Source organism: Camelina sativa, chromosome 7, assembly GCF_030686135.1.
Source record: "Camelina sativa cultivar CO46 ecotype springtype chromosome 7, ASM3068613v1".
Classification (NCBI taxonomy): domain Eukaryota; kingdom Viridiplantae; phylum Streptophyta; class Magnoliopsida; order Brassicales; family Brassicaceae; genus Camelina; species Camelina sativa.
In genome coordinates this window covers 32,066,815-32,083,110 of record NC_141886.1, presented here as the reverse complement: position 1 = coordinate 32,083,110, position 16,296 = coordinate 32,066,815, and the positions used below count along the sequence as shown (strand labels likewise).

The 16,296-nt window shown below is 32.9% G+C and overlaps 2 protein-coding genes across 8 annotated transcripts; one reads left to right on the top strand and one right to left on the bottom strand.

Moving 5' to 3' along the window:
* Positions 1-221: 221 nt before the first annotated feature.
* LOC104703553 (putative calcium-binding protein CML48) lies at positions 222-1,817 on the top strand. 2 transcript variants are annotated; one of them, XM_087459920.1, is made up of 5 exons: positions 222-637; positions 952-998; positions 1,101-1,276; positions 1,365-1,383; positions 1,483-1,817. In XM_087459920.1, exons 1-5 carry the CDS (start codon positions 301-303, stop codon positions 1,591-1,593), a joined length of 690 nt encoding a protein of 229 aa, XP_087316046.1. In that variant the 5' UTR covers positions 222-300; the 3' UTR covers positions 1,594-1,817. The 2 variants fall into 2 exon arrangements, with proteins under 2 accessions (XP_087316046.1, XP_087316047.1); XM_087459921.1 differs by lacking the exon at positions 1,365-1,383.
* On the bottom strand, positions 1,730-5,330 carry LOC147941932 (dephospho-CoA kinase-like). Of its 6 annotated transcripts, none has more exons than XM_087459916.1 (6): positions 4,737-5,294; positions 3,790-3,849; positions 3,628-3,691; positions 2,630-3,549; positions 2,368-2,513; positions 1,730-2,279 (listed from the first exon to the last, which is right to left on the bottom strand). In XM_087459916.1, the coding sequence occupies exons 4-6, from the start codon at positions 2,735-2,737 to the stop codon at positions 1,835-1,837; spliced, it is 699 nt and encodes a 232-aa protein (XP_087316042.1). In that variant the 5' UTR covers positions 2,738-3,549; positions 3,628-3,691; positions 3,790-3,849; positions 4,737-5,294; the 3' UTR covers positions 1,730-1,834. The 6 variants fall into 6 exon arrangements, with proteins under 6 accessions (XP_087316042.1, XP_087316043.1, XP_087316041.1 ...); XM_087459917.1 differs by having other exon boundaries at positions 2,630-2,795; positions 4,737-5,200; XM_087459915.1 differs by lacking the exons at positions 3,628-3,691; positions 3,790-3,849 and having other exon boundaries at positions 2,630-2,795; positions 4,725-5,330.
* Between the last annotated feature and the right edge of the window lie 10,966 nt (positions 5,331-16,296).

Below are 16,296 nucleotides of genomic sequence, written 5' to 3'. Positions count from 1 at the left end.
ATCCGCACGCGCTCAATTCAGACCATTGGATTAGTTTTACTAAATCCTCACCGTCCAATAGCCATACTAGTATACTGGCCCATTAATATGAAAAGCCCATATTTAAATTGACTAGCACTAAAGAGTTAAGAGCACGCTCTCAATCTCACCGTTAGATTAATTCTCCTAAATCACGACCGTCCAAGCCTTGCACTATTAAAATTTATCAAACACGCGGAATCAGAAACCGTCGTCTTCAACCTCTGGGAGAATTTGAGAATCTTAAAAGGCCATCTCTAAGCATCTCATAGTTCTAATTGAATGGCGTACTCAAACGCCTACGCACCTTCGGCACCGGAGCTACCAGAATCGTACGTTCATCAGCAACACGACGGTGAAAACAGATACCGTTACGCGTATCAACCAACTCAACAGTTCACCTCCTCCTCCTCCCCCGGGTCCGGGATGTTTTCGTCGGAAACGCATCCGGATATTGTGAGGAGCTTTGAATCGGCGGATAGAGATCGGAGCGGATTCCTCGAGGAGTCGGAGCTCCGGCAAGCGTTGTTGTGTTCTGGCTACCAAGGGATTAGTAACAGAACGATTAGGTTTCTTATGTTCATCTATAAGAGTCCTGGAGATTCTCTGCTTCGTCTTGGTAAAAATTTATTTTTAGTTTTTAATGGCTTTTGTTTGTATGATTGAAGTTTTTTTTTTAAATTGGTGTTACATTCAAATAAGAGTGTGAAATGAGTCACTCTTTCTTTGGTGGTGGTACTGGTACAAAGTGTTACATGATTCGAGAGATTAGATTCATTATAAATCAGACTGTTATAAACATTGAACTAGAATCGATTTTTTTGATTGGTTCTTGATGTGTTTTGATTAGTTAAGAGCTTTGAGAATAGTTATGATGATCTCTGTTTAGTGATAGAATAAATATAAACCATGTTTTATATAACCTATGTGCAGGTCCTAAGGAGTATGTAGAGTTGTGGAATTGTCTTGCGCAATGGCGTGTAAGTTTTTTCCAACCGTGTGATCAATCTCATTAGCTGTTCTAAGTGTGTTCTTAAAATGCCTCAAATGGATTATGATTGTATGTGTGTGTTTTTTGGTAGGCAATATTTGACAGCTACGATAGGGATAGGAGCGGAAAGATGAATTATACTGAGCTAAGAGATGCTTTCTATCATCTCGGGTACATGCTTCCAACCTCGGTTCTCCAGCTAATCCAAACTCAGTTTGATGATGAGACTGGCAAAACTATTGAGCTCTGTTTTGACAGCTTCCTCGAGTAAGTTTTCATCAATTCTTGCGGTTCTTGATTCGTTCTCTAAACATCATCGATTCGTTTCTCTCATTTTGTTCTGCTGGATTAGCAGGTGTGGGATGATTGTGAAGGTAGGAACTATGATCTTTTAACCTCCATCGCGAATTTTTGAAATATGAATCTAAACCACTTGGAATCGTTTAAAACATGTGTCATATGCTTATTATCAGGGATTGACAGAGAAGTTCAAAGAGAATGACCCTGGTTACACAGGCTACGCAACAATCCCTTACGATGTCTTCATGTTGATGGTCATTCCGTTCATTGCCTCCTATGATTAATTGTCACTTGCTGCTTCTTTCTTCTTCTTTTTTTCTCAGTCTCAGCTTAAAGTTGCAGATAGATAATGGATGTCTGAGACTCTGAGTACTGAATAGGAGAGTGAAACCAAACTAGTGAATAGTGTAGCTTGAGATATTGTCAGAGACGGATTAATAATTGAAAGTTGTAAGATTATTACAATGATTTTTTTTTTAACAATAACAAAAGTGATGACTTTGAACCACAGTAAAATTCAAAATGCTAAGAGCCAATGTTGAGCTGTTTGCAAGCAAAGACTCCTAAAATTACTGAGCCAAGAACTGAGAAGGCTCCTTGCCTTGAACGCCAAAACTCAGTCCATGTCAATGATCTTCTGATTTCAGACAAAACCTTATCGAACTGTTGGTGGAGGTCGTCGAGACTACCATTATTATCGATCACAATATCAGCTTTGCTCCTTTTTAAATCCAACGGCATCTGAGCCATCACTCTATTTCTTGCATCTTCTTCACTCAATCCATCTCTCTCCATCAGTCTCTTAAGTTGTGTTTCTTCACTGACCCACACAACTACTACAGGTTTTGTCCACTTATCCATCTTTACCTCGAACAACAAAGGGATATCAACAACTATCACTTTAGCGCCACTCGCCCATTGTCTCAAGATTTCCAAAAAGATACCAGTTGATATGTACGGAGCCATCAGCCTATAGATTGAAGAAAGACACAAAACCCCAATTTCAGGGATCTCATACAATATAGAGAAAGCAAAAGGGAAACTCTCAAATCCCTTACTTGTTTAGAAGTTGGCGCTTGGAATCAGACGAGAACACGATCTGACCGAGTTTTGGCCGATCCACTTCTCTACTAGGAAGCAGAATCTCATCCCCAAATGCTGCAACAACTTTTTTCCATCCACCGCTTCCTTTCTTCAATACATCCTATACAGCAAAAATAACACATTTTTCTGATTTCCCCACACTTTACTTGAGAGTTAAAATTGCATCTCTTTCTTCGAAATGGTGACACATTTAAAAGAGAGATGATGGTTACTTACTCGAGCAACAACATCAGCGTCAACAACAGGAATGCCACTAGCCTTGAAGAGGTTGGATACAGTACTCTTCCCAGACGCAATCCCTCCTGTTAGTCCCACTATTCTCATTCTCCGATTGTCCTCTTTTACTCCTCCAGAACACTTATATTTTCCTCACTGTGTTTGCCTGAGAAAACACCAAAAAGACCAAGATGATATCAAAATGCTGCATAAAACACCATAGGTCACACATCTTCAACTTTGTCTTAACAATTCCATACAAGAATTGATCCGGTCAATACAAGATAAACGCTAACCAAACTACCAAGTATATATCAGATAGAGAAGAACTAAGAAAGTTTGGTTTCTAAAATCAAGCAGCAAGTAAGAAAGAACAGCAAAAATAGGAGAATTGACAGCATGTACATCAATAGTAAAAGCAACTGGAAGCTAGAGTCAAAAGAGTCTATATTTTCCCTCGCAAGACTGATGTAAAATTCGTTATACGGAGGCGTAATGAGAAGATACAAGATTGAGACTTTCTTGATCTTTACTCGATGCAGAAAGGAGAGAGACTCAATCAAGACAGTGACTTTTGTTCTGGCTATGTGGGTAGAGTATTAAGACCATCTCCAGTAGAGAACTTGTATTAGGTTGCTCGTAATTAAATTAATCATAAAATTAATATTAAACTACTTAAAGCAACCTAAAAAGAGCTTTAAACAAAAACACTCTTCCAATAGAGAACCCCTATCAAGATTGCTTAATCATTAAATCAAGAAATTATAGTAAACAATCAAGAAAGCTAGAGAAACATGTGTAAATCAAAGAAAATCCATTGGCCTAAATTGCTCATGCTGCAGGTTTTTCACCAGCCTTATCATTGCGGACCATGCTTCCTTTGGTCTCGTCTTTCATTCCCACAGTCAATGTTAATAGTTCTGTAATGAGCGTAAGAGAAGATGTTGATGACATCTTTCGAAGCAATCACCAATCAGTAGTCTATAGTCTATACTAACCTCATCCTATGCAAAATCAGAAGGATCTTCCTCTAATGCTTTCCTATGTTGCTCTTCAATCTATCTAAACAAAATCAAAACACAGAAAATCCTAAATCACTTACTTATCAAGCATATGGTATTGAAAAGAGAAAAAAGAAAAAAGAAAAAAAAAAACCTTACTTCTTCATCCTAGGACAAGAGACTAAATCTTTCAACAATGTTGTTTGAGATAAAAAATCGCTGCAATTAAAAAAAAAAACAAAAAAAAACGTGATAAATGCTTGAGAATCTATCAAACTTGATTAATGCTTGAGAATCTATCAAACTTGATTCATAATAAGATGATTAATGCACTGCAGAGATGGATCCGATCATCATTGGCTTATATGTTACAAGATTCAAGAAACAAAAACGAACTACTCCAAGCAGAATCTCCATGTAAAAAGATTAAGCAAGAGACAGGAACACATCCAGGTTCGGGGTCCCGAAAGTTGTGAATCATTTCACAGATATAATAGCATAGAAACTCTCATCAGTGTTGAGATAAATCACTAAACCCGATTACGAAGACAACTAAATCAGATCTGTTCCACCCCTAGCTACATCACATACATTGGAACAAGTACATGGCAAAAACACAATCAACGAGAGACAGAAATATCACTACCTAAAGTTTACATGATAGCTAGAAATCTTGAGACTATGAAGATATCATTGTACCTTCTCCACACACTTGATCTTGGGCATGAGATCTCATCTAACTCGAGAACATGAGCTATAGATACTCGAACAGGAACATATTACTAAAGGATTTGCAGGAATCCAAACAACTTGTGAAAGTCTGCTATCTTTTTTAAAAGCTTATGCAGCAAAACAGATGATACTTGCAAAGTCCAATTTAGCAAGCAGAAACTAGAAACTAACGAACTAACTTCAAATACACATCCAAATACACATCAACACAGAAATCATCAATTCACCAGTAGTAAAGGATGATCAGCAAAATTAATTGATTCTCAAATACACATCAACTGAGATTGATTCATCCACAAAATTCAGAGATAAAATCTGAATGATGATCAGCAAAATTGAAGAGGCGAGAGGAGATGATTAACTGAAATTGAGACCTTGGAAGGAATACAGCCGACGTTGAGACAAGTACCACCGAGTGCGCCGCGTTTCTCGATACAGGTGGTTTTGAGACCAAGCTGAGCCGCTTTGTTCGCCGCTACGTAACCACCGGGACCGCCGCCGATGATGATGACGACGTCGTTCTCGTCAGATCCGATTGATTTTTCCGGGATTCGCCGTTTACATTGAGAGAGAAGAGAGAGACGGTCGCGAAAGAAGAAAGAAGAAAATGGCAAAAAAATCAAGAAACAGAGTCCGTAAGAGGGAGGACATGGGGATGAATCCTTTTTTGTTTCCTACACTAGACTCCTAAAGCAAAACCCAGAACACGTTAGAGCTATAGACAAAAAAAAATTCACCCTTTTATTACAAAAATGTCAGCAAGCCACGGTATAAGATGACTTCACTGGAGCAAATTCTAGTAGTCGTGGAGACAAATCTGCTTGTATTTCTTCGATCTATTCCTCTCATCTGAGAGAAGAATGATGTATATTTTGTTTTTGTTCAAAGTATAAAGGGTTTGTTGTTAATACTATTATGTCGGAATCGAGTTCGTGTTTCAATCGGATTTAGCCATTTAATAAGGGTTCTGTGTTTTGATTTTTCTTGGGATATATGTAAGGTAGAGAAACGACACCGTTTCAAAAAGTTAACCGGTGTCTTTTAGGTTGTTATTAACTAACCGGACTAATTTGGTTTAATGTCAACCCAGCTTATTTTGAAACACCTACTACCTACTGCTTGCGATGGCCGATGATGGTCCATACTTTGCTTGATATTGAGAGCTACCTCCCACCAAACTATGTATATACTATGTCTAATCTTAGCTTTCATATGATGTGTATTTTATGGTATCTATTTTAAAATATGACCACACTTGTGAATATAAGAATATTCTCCTTTTACGACTATAGTATTTCTGTTAGCTAGTTGCTATGTATATATAACTTAACAAATCAACTTAATAATTCAGTCTATTGTATTCAGACGAATTGCTATAATATTGTTGTTTTGAGGAGGATAATTAAGAACATAATTGTGAACACTAAACGGCACGCGATGAAATTTTTTCATCAAAACGAAGTAGCGCGATATATGCGTTTGGGGTAACAAATTACATTTTTATGTTTAAACATAGATCTTCAAACTATGTATTAAGGAGATTTCTTTATAGTTCAACATGCATTTGAATAGAAATTTGGATTCTATCAATTATTTAGGTTTGTTTAATTATCTTCCCATCTCGGATACATATTGTATGATACACTTATATTACATAGATTTCGGATCTGTTTACAGATTTGAATTAGATACATGTTTGAGAACAAAAGAAAAGTAAGATAACATTAAAGCCATAAAAAGGGAAGAACATCCGTGTGGGTATTTGGAAATTTCAGTTCGTGGCAAAATTTAGAGATCCAAAAACTATGTTAACGTATGCACTCATCAATGCTACACTTTGACAGTTTGACTTCATATCCCTAAAATTAATGTTTGATTGTACAAGGGGAAAAAAATAATAGTATTTACAAGTAGTCGAGATAAAATGCCATATTTGTCCCAAAAATGTCCCAAAAATAAACTACGACAGCTTGGGATATCACTTCACCAAGGAGAATGGAAACATAATTTTTTTGTTTGTCCAAAAATAAAAAGGAAACATAATTCATTAAATACTTTTAGTCCATCCACTCCATTTAGCGGAAGCATAATTGCTATTGGAATTGGACGAAGTGATGCAATTTTGCTATTCGTTCCGGTTCTGATGCTTGAGATGAAGAGAAAATGCAAATTGTACGTAGGCCGAAACATTTCATAGGAGGCATGAGACTGTACCGTCAACGGAAAAAAGTATTGAGATCTCGATCACATACTTTTTCCGAGTCACGTGAGAGGCTCGTTAAACGATTTCATGAGCTCTCACGAAATGGAACCTCACAAACCAAATTATGCGAACAATGCGCATGAGTTATTGGATTTGTAATTATTACCAAATGTGTTTTAAGGTGGCCCTTGACTCGAGTTGTGAGTCTTTCCCCAACTATATTAACATTTTTGAAGTACATTTTGTGTTATGTCCTTTTAGTTTTTCTTAATTACTTTGTTTTATTTACAACATTAACCCCTATCAATTTCCTAAAATAACATTTCGTACAAACTCAATTAATGAAACTGTTTAAAACGACCTAATTTGATATGTTCATTGCCATAAATATGTTCAAAACATCTATTAACCCCTACAGATTTTCCTAAAATAATATTTGTAGAAAGTAAATTAATGGATCTATTTAAACCAACCCAATTTTAAACCTTTATTGCCATACAAATGTTGAAAATATATATACATTATGTTTGTTCCTAAAACAAGTCTATGCATTAAATGATTATCCCATAAAAATTTCAAAATCCATTTTAGTAAATGTTTGGTGACTGTAGGACCTATTCCGTTTTAATGATACAATATAATTTGAGTAACAAATTTAATTTGCAGTGTATTGCGGGTTAAATAACCAAATATTGTCCTACGGTGTATTGCACGTTAAATAAGAGTGAGATTGGTGGGATTGGTGACACTTTTAGATGTGTATCAGGAGATAAAATGTATTACTAGACATACATATACCACACGGGTTAAAACCTTGAAAACACTACAAAAATCTATAATTTGAATACTTATATCAAATATCTGTAAAATTTAATATTTTTAAAATTAATAAAATAATAATAAAATAACAAATAAATACAATATAAATTTTAAAATTTTTAAATTAAAAATATTGTTCCAAGGTGTACCGCGAGTTAAATCCATATCATAACTCCTTCACCCAATCAGGTTCATCCAAATTAGTGCCCCATTCCAAAACCCCTTATCAAAGTAACTAATTACACAGAGAACCGCCGGTTCTCATATCAGTTTTGTTCTACTAATTAAATACCCACTCTCCGAATTGACTTAACTCAACTTTTAGCATGTTTTAGCGATTCAATGATATACGCAACAACATGTATATGTTGTGTAATCATTGTCTTAAGGAGAAATACAATTCACATGATTCAGTGTTAAGTGTTAACTAGCTATATATTAGTATATAGAAGTTGTTAAATGGAGCAAAAGCTCTTTTTAAAAAATAGGCATTACCGGATCTTTTTCTCTTCGACAAAATTGTAAATTATTTATGCAAATTTAAGTGGAAAGCGTGGTTATTTTCAGTGGAACGCATGGAGGTGACTAGACGATTCCTTCTTACGTATAATAGTTCACCACATATCTTATTATCTCCATCATAATCATAACTATTTCTAGATTACATATAACAATTATATATATATATATATATTAAATAGTGGTTTGTTATCCTTTCTCTGTTGATGAATTTTTTTCCCTTAGATTTGCACTTTTACTAGAGAGCTCTATGTATTAGTCAACGGTTGTTTTGTAGCAAAACTATATGTCATTTGTGTAAAATCAAGCACGTGAGTGGATCAGGCGTTGAAGGCGGCGAGGTTAATTTAGCTAAGGAAGGGCAGTTGACAATAACAGAGAAAGGCGGTGATCTAGACGTGGTCGGTCTCTGAGATTCACGTTCAACCATATATTATAGTATTACGACGAGGCTACGTACATATATTTTTAAATTCCTCATTTTTAGTTCAACTTTATGATTTTATCAAACCACAGAAACTGTTTGCTCTTTTTAATGATTTTAAACTATGATCGAAATTGTTGGTGAGCACATTAGAAAGTTTGGCATGGTACCGAATTTTTGACTAATACAAAAATATCAGAGTTGCGACAAGACAACCACAAAATATTTTTCTTGATTTAGAGTTGGTCTGTCGACATAGAAATGTATAAATTTTTAAAAATATATAATTTAAAATTAACTTTTAGTAAGATATTTTCATAAATGAGAAAGAGAGAACCCTAATAAATATTTAAATGCTAGTAAATCGTGATTCCTGAAAGTTGCATTTTGTTGAAGCCGCCAGTGGTTTAAAGAGTGTTTGAATTGAAGACCATTAGTTGGAGAAAGAGTTAAAAAGTTGACCATCCGCCATCCCATTTTTTTCTCGCTATTCTCCCACTAGGTGGCGGCGGTTCTCAAAGATACTTGCGCTCGCATTGTCCCAAACTCCCCTACACACAACTAAAGCAATAATAGTTATTGATCTTCACTTTTAGTATAGTTATTAGCTTCACATTCTGAGTCTTTAAAGTTAATTTTTTCTGGCAAAATGTGAACTCATAGACACGTACGTTTCTTAATAGAGTGAAAATTTCTAGTAGCAATATTCAGTCAAAATTTACCTTATTTATTTCTTCCGTAAACTGTTATCAATGTGTCCGGGTCCCAAAATATATGCAAACTAGCTATAACAACAACTATATGTAATGAATATGGGTTTAACTATCTTAAAGTCGGGGAAACGTCGGTTTTATGGTGAATCCCACCAACACTAAATGCAGAAATTGAACATACGTATCAATAGTCCTCATGAGAAAAACGTGACTATATAATTACAGCAGATGGGGTTTTTAGAAAACATGTTAAAAGATGAATATAAATAATAGATTATTTAATTTGTTGTGGTTTACAATTTTTTATAACTCTAAACCAATAGTATACAATTATTTTACTTGAAATCTACCATTCATCAATAATACTTCATAAATATTTGCATAGAAAACTCAAAAAAAATTGTCTTTTCTAAGAATTTTATCGCTTAGATCATTCTTACACAAGTTAGTACGTAAGTTAAGCAATACCATGTTGCTTGCAGATAGATGACGAGATGACAATCAATTCGATAACGTGTGCACATTAAACCCGATTAAGTGGAAGTGAGAGACTCTAGACGACTCAAAGGCTTGGGATTCCTTGCATTTTAAAGAAGATCCAAATCAAATCCGGTTTTGGGTTGGGTTAAGAGTTTGTAAGCTTCGTGAGCATCACATCTCCTTAATAGATCTTCAAACTATTAAGGAGATTTCTTTATAGTTCAACATTCATTTGAATAGAAATTTGGATTCTATCAATTATTTAGGTTTGTTTAATTACCTTCCCATCTCGGATACATCTTGTATGATACACTTATATTACATAGATTTCAGATCTGTTTACGGATTAAATTAGATACATGTTTGAGAACAAAAGAAAAGTAAGATAACATTAAAGCCATACAATATTTACGGTTTTTAAATATTTATTAGGGTTCTCTCTTTCTCATTTATGAAAATATCTTACTAAAAGTTAATTTTAAATTATATATTTTTAAAAATTTATACATTTCTATGTCGACAGACCGACTCTAAATCAAGAAAAATATTTTGTGCTTGTCTTGTCGCAACTCTGATATTTTTGTATTAGTCAAAAATTCGTTACCATGCCAAACTTTCTAATGTGCTCACCAACAATTTCGATCATAGTTTAAAATCATTAAAAAGAGCAAACAGTTTCTGTGGTTTGATAAAATCATAAAGTTGAACTAAAAATGAGGAATTTAAAAATATATGTACGTAGCCTCGTCGTAATACTATAATATATGGTTGAACGTGAATCTCAGAGACCGGCCACGTCTAGATCACCGCCTTTCTCTGTTATTGTCAACTGCCCTTCCTTAGCTAAATTAACCTCGCCGCCTTCAACGCCTGATCCACTCACGTGCTTGATTTTACACAAATGACATATAGTTTTGCTACAAAACAACCGTTGACTAATACATCGAGCTCTCTAGTAAAAGTGCAAATCTAAGGGAAAAAAATTCATCAACAGAGAAAGGATAACAAACCACTATTTAATATATATATATATATATATATATAATTGTTATATACTAAAAGTGAAGATCAATAACTATTATTGCTTTAGTTGTGTGTAGGAGAGTTTGGGACAATGCGAGCGCAAGTACACTAGTGATATTATTGTCCGAAGCGTATGTCGGTTATATTTATAAAGAAATAATGTCGCTAGTGTATCGAATGATCGTGTGGCCTATTGGCTTCACACCCTTGCTGATACTTCGAGAGCGGGGCAAGCTTCCTGGTTCGATTCCCCACAGTAGCGGGTTTGAAAAGAATTTCCCCTTTTTTTCATTTTTTGAAAAAATGTCGATTTGATCTTGTAATTAATTATCCGCCTGTGAATTTCAATTTCATTCAATCCAAGTCTCGCTGTCTTATCTCACAAAGATGGAAGCTGTTCTCTTCTTTTTCCGAACCAAAGCGTCTTTCGTTTCGATTAATATAGATATAATGTCGCTAATATAGCGAATGATCGTGTGGCCTATTGGCTACACACCCTTAAATGCACTCCGACAACGTCACAAGCTTCGTGGTTCGATTCCCCATACGTGCGGGTTTGAAAGAATATCCTTTTTTTTTTTTTTTTTGGAAAAATGTCTGTTCTCTTCTATGAAGATCCTAGTGTGTATATAAAGTATAATTTTCACATCATATGTTTAGCTATTTCGAACAGATTTATTTTTTGGTTCTTGTTTCCATTGCTACTTACTTGTGAATGCACATAATCAAAAAAGATTGCTTTAGGTTTTGAACAGATGTGATGCTCACGAAGCTTACAAACTCTTAACCCAACCCAAAACCGGATTTGATTTGGATCTTCTTTAAAATGCAAGGAATCCCAAGCCTTTGAGTCGTCTAGAGTCTCTCACTTCCACTTAATCGGGTTTAATGTGCACACGTTATCGATTTGTAATAAAATGGAACAACAAATATATATTTACATAATTTTGGTATACATGACAAATATACTTGAATTAGACTTATTGTAAAACATATTATTTCTTTTATATATATATATATATATATATATATATATTTAACAATTATCGAATATATCCCAATTCAGATAAGCCTAATTATCGAACACAACTCTAATATCCCAATTCAGATATGCTGGTCACGATCTACAAACGAAAACAGATAGAGAGGTACCATTAGAAAGAGAAGGGAGCATCGAGAGAGAGAGAGTGACCATCGATTTGGTTCACCCAACTCTTCGTTTGAAGATCGTGACCAGCATATTATCAGATTATCGTGATAACAAAAAATTTCAACAAGCTCAACAATCATTATAAAGGTTAGTAGTCTAGTAGATACTAGATACACATAGACATATATAGTCACATAAATTAATGAGAGAACCATTGTTTTGTCTCTAGTAATTCTAATTTGTGACTCGAGCGAGCCTGGTAATTGAATATATCAGTTAATATTTTGTAATTTCTAATCAAGTTAATTGTGTACAGTTATCCTTTAATTTGCACTTTAAAACTTATTATGGCTAAACGGGAAGTTAGTATTTAATCAAAATAAAAAGGAAAACGACAAGTACTCTTGACACTATAGAGTACAAATTAGGACGGTTTAATAAATCAGGACTGAATACTGAAATAGTCTTGAGTCTGTCATAAATTAACAGTTAACAAGAATTTGGTAACTGCGTGAGATGATGATATGTTGTAGTATAACAATTCTAATTAAGACGGTTCAAATTTAATTAAACCATTGATTAACATAACGAAAGTTAAGAGTTCAAATATAAAAGATGGTGTAGTTAGGGTTACATGCTTGATGCTTCCCAGCTAATCTTGTCTTCTATTGTGAGATAAATGTAAAAGTACAATATAATAGTATACTGATATAAAAGTCGAAAAAACAAAAAGAATATGATTTATTTACCTACACAAGCCCGTTAACTTGTTGTTGTTGTTGTTTTTTATTCTCTTTTATTGTTATTTGTATTTGTATATCTGGTTTAGAGTAATGTGTCTCAGCCGTCCGATTGACAAATGACAATTAACCAAACTACGTACGTACACGTTTCTTTTTTCCAATATGAAACGTTGGAAGATTGGTTTTTTAGTCTGTGGAACACTTCACTAATATACTATCATGATACTAGACCTATATATCATCAATATATTGTAGAGGTCCAAATATAATGATACACTTATATAGAAAATTTTCTAAACTTTTTCAAAATTTTCTAAATAATGAAGTTTCTTCTTCTTCGCTTCTTTCCTCGTATGTCGTATCCAAAAACTATTTTGCTCAAAGCTTTCATAGAGTTGATGGTATAGATGTACCTATTTAATATTTATTATAGTATGAAGATAAAAACAAAAAGCAAATCAAATCTGTGGCTTCTTGTGTGGCATGTAGGATGTGATGGTGTTCTTTTCGATAAAACAACCCTCTCGCTCTCTCTCTCTGTTGTCAGAATTGTCTGCTCATCCCAAAATGATGGCAATATATATCTCGTACGAAAGCCAAACCAAAATGACAGACAAGACGACCCAAAAGAAAAGAAAAACACATGCTATCAAGAATTAATATTTAAGTCCTTTAGTTTTCTTTTCCCTTTCATTTTTTTAGCTCAATTCTTTTGTTAAATATATATACGATTCAAAGTTTGACTAAAAGAATATTAATCAATCAAATGAAAATATCAAATAAAAGAAGGTAAGCAATGAAAAATATTGAGCTGGACATTTTGAGTGTGATTTTTGGCAGATTTTTTTTGGTGACCTTTTTGACAAGTAAAACTTCTTTTCGAACAAAAAAGAATTTCTTTCTTTCTAAAATGCTAGTATTTTTTAATATAATTTGTTATAAAGCAATGACAGTGTTATTATGACACTAATAAAGCGGAACAACTTTCCCATAACGTGAGAGTACTTCAACCAACAGAGAAATTTTGAGTAAATAGTTACTATTATGTTTACTATATATGTAATACACCCAATACATATATGAGGATTATTTTATTTTAATTTTGATAATTCAAATAGCTAGAATCATTATCAGTATGAATAACCTTAAAAGATCAATTATTCGAGAATGAAAAAATTAGTATAAAAGTTCTAGTTGGATGACAATTTAATTCATATCACATGTACGTCTTTAGTTTCTAGCTCGAGTTAGCTAGCTAGTGATTGTAGTAGAAAAAACTAGGTAATGCGAGCGTATAGTATTTGACATATGATTTGATTATTACCGGTCTTTTTTCAGTTACTTCTAATTATATTGTATTTATATGTTAAAACTTGTTTAATATAATAAACTAGTTTATTATCTGGTTACTTAAATATTACTGTTTGTCATCAGTATCGTTTGCTAACTCAGCGTCAAACTATTTTTTTCAGTTTAGTTTCCTCCACTTTAATTTTTGACAAAAAAAAAGAAAAAAAATTATGACCGTTCAAATCAAAGGGAAAAGTATGTATGACTTTAATTAGGAAACAAACAGCAATGATAAGCAACAGAGATCAACAAAAAAAAGATTATTAGAACAATAAATAAAAGGGAGATTCTCAAAAATAGCACAAAAAAAAAGTTTTTTTCCAAACTTAGCACAACATCTCTAAAATTCCAAAAATAGCATCAATCAATCTTTTAAAATTAAATCCTAAATTCAAAATACTAAACCCTACCTCTCAAAACTATACCCTAAATGTGAAATTGAGAACGCAAACATAAAAAGCAAAATTCTAAAAATTAATTTTAAATATTTTAATGTGTTAAATTGTGCTATTTTTGGAAATTTATGGAATGTGTGTTATAGTTATCCATAAAACTTATTTTAATATTATTTTAGAGTATTTCTCTAAATAAAATATGTTTATAATCAAGTGAATGTGAATGTAGGTAAGGTAATTATACTATTAACGATCTTGTGGGGTCTTGTTTTTGCCAAACATTCTTCCTGGGATGAATATTACTATTACTATCACCTTGGTCCCAATACACATAAAATAAGCACATCAGATAATCATTGTTGGTTACACACAATATTATTTTATTTGCCAACAAAAAGGAGTACTCTTTTATTAAATATGATTTTGTATAGTATCCCAAATATAGGGTGTGTGATCATGTATATATTTTTTAAACAAAACACAGGAGTAGTTATAGTATTGTACTAGTTAATAATATTAGTACTGTTTAACATTCTAAAATATTAGTAATTTTTCGAACAGATTAAAAAAAAAGTACTACTATTAGTTGTTTACTAATTGAAGCACCACCAAAGATAACAAGCACTAGTTTTATGTGGCGCGCTCCTCATCCATTTCCCTTCCCAAATTTCGTATTTATTTTGTATTTTTTATGACCTTATCTGTTACTCTCTTTTTAATCTACCGAAACAAAAAAAAAAATCGTTACAGTATTAAATTATTTGATTCATGGCCCTGATGGTTACACGTGGAGGGGTTTGTACCTAAACAAATACAGTAAGTAAAAAGATACTCGTTTGTATTTGATGTATTCTAATAATAACATCTTCTTAAGTTTTCTTAATTACCATAATTTTATCCGACATTTCTTAAATGAACTACAAAAACCATGCAAACATCCTCGTGATTAAATTATTTTTAACATGCAAATGATTGGTGTTTGAAACAATTCCAAATTAAGTTTAGCCAATTTAATATTCAGATCGATAGACTAATTTACACAATCATATTACATATACTGTATTTGCAAAAACAAAAACAAAAACAAAATAGGAATAATTTATTTTTACTTGTAAAATAGTAACAAATAAAATTCCAATGAAAACTAGTGTAAATAAATTCAAAAGTGGATGAAATTGAACATGTGAGATACTAAAACAACAAAAAATGAAAAAATGAAAAAAAAAGAAGAAGGGGACACAATGTATCAACATCACACACACACACACACACACACACCAAACAAACAAACAAACAAAAAAAAGCTCAAAAACCCTCCCTTTCTCAAAACCTAAATCCTGCTTCAACACTTCATCTTCGTCGGCGTCTATCCCAAAAACCAAGGTTTCTATTCTCCCATTTTATATGCTCCCTAGACCTTGCCTCTCGCTCCCATTTTTTTTTTTTTTTAGCTAAACCAACGTTTTTATGTTTTTAAATTAGATTGTAACAAAAAAATAAAAATAACTTTTTTTTTTTTTAAATCACTAAAACTGAAAACAAAAAATCAAATTCCAAAATCAAAATCAAAATTATTAATATTTAGTGACTTATTATCAACGAAACTATCTCAAAATTAACTACCAATATGTAAATAATAAATATATATATATATAAGAAATAATATGTTTTACAATAAGTCTAATTCAAGTATATTTGTCATGTATACCAAAATTATGTAAATATATATTTGTTGTTCCATTTTATTACAATTTAATATATTGGGTATGTAAAGTTTGTTTATTTTTTTTTAAATAATAGATTTGGATAAAAATATCACTTTTTTGGGGTATGTAAAGTTTGTTTTTTTTTTTAATGTAAATATTTGTTGTTCAAATCGACATTTTTCAAAAAAAAAAGAAAAACAAAAGAAGGATAGTTTTTTAAACCCGCAAGAGTGGGGTATCGAACCAGCAACCTTGTGCAGCTGTCGGAGTATCAGTTAAGGGTGTGTAGCCAATAGGCCACACGATCGTTCGATATACTAGCGACATCATATATTTATAAACGTAACCGATATAGGCTTCGATCCCACACTCTTGCGGGTTGTCAGTGCCGTTTTGTTTTTTTGTTTTT

Bases quoted from the DNA above. Each gene is read 5' to 3' on its own strand.
- LOC104703553 (XM_087459920.1), top strand. From the start codon at position 301: ATGGCGTACTCAAACGCCTACGCACCTTCGGCACCGGAGCTACCAGAA. The intron at 638-951 runs GTAAAAATTTAT...ACCTATGTGCAG, and splicing joins AGATTCTCTGCTTCGTCTTG to GTCCTAAGGAGTATGTAGAG. The intron at 999-1,100 runs GTAAGTTTTTTC...GTTTTTTGGTAG, and splicing joins ATTGTCTTGCGCAATGGCGT to GCAATATTTGACAGCTACGA.
- LOC147941932 (XM_087459915.1), bottom strand. From the start codon at position 2,737: ATGAGAATAGTGGGACTAACAGGAGGGATTGCGTCTGGGAAGAGTACT. The intron at 2,514-2,629 runs GTAAGTAACCAT...TTTGCTGTATAG, and splicing joins ACGCTGATGTTGTTGCTCGA to GATGTATTGAAGAAAGGAAG. The intron at 2,280-2,367 runs GTAAGGGATTTG...TTCAATCTATAG, and splicing joins AAGCGCCAACTTCTAAACAA to GCTGATGGCTCCGTACATAT.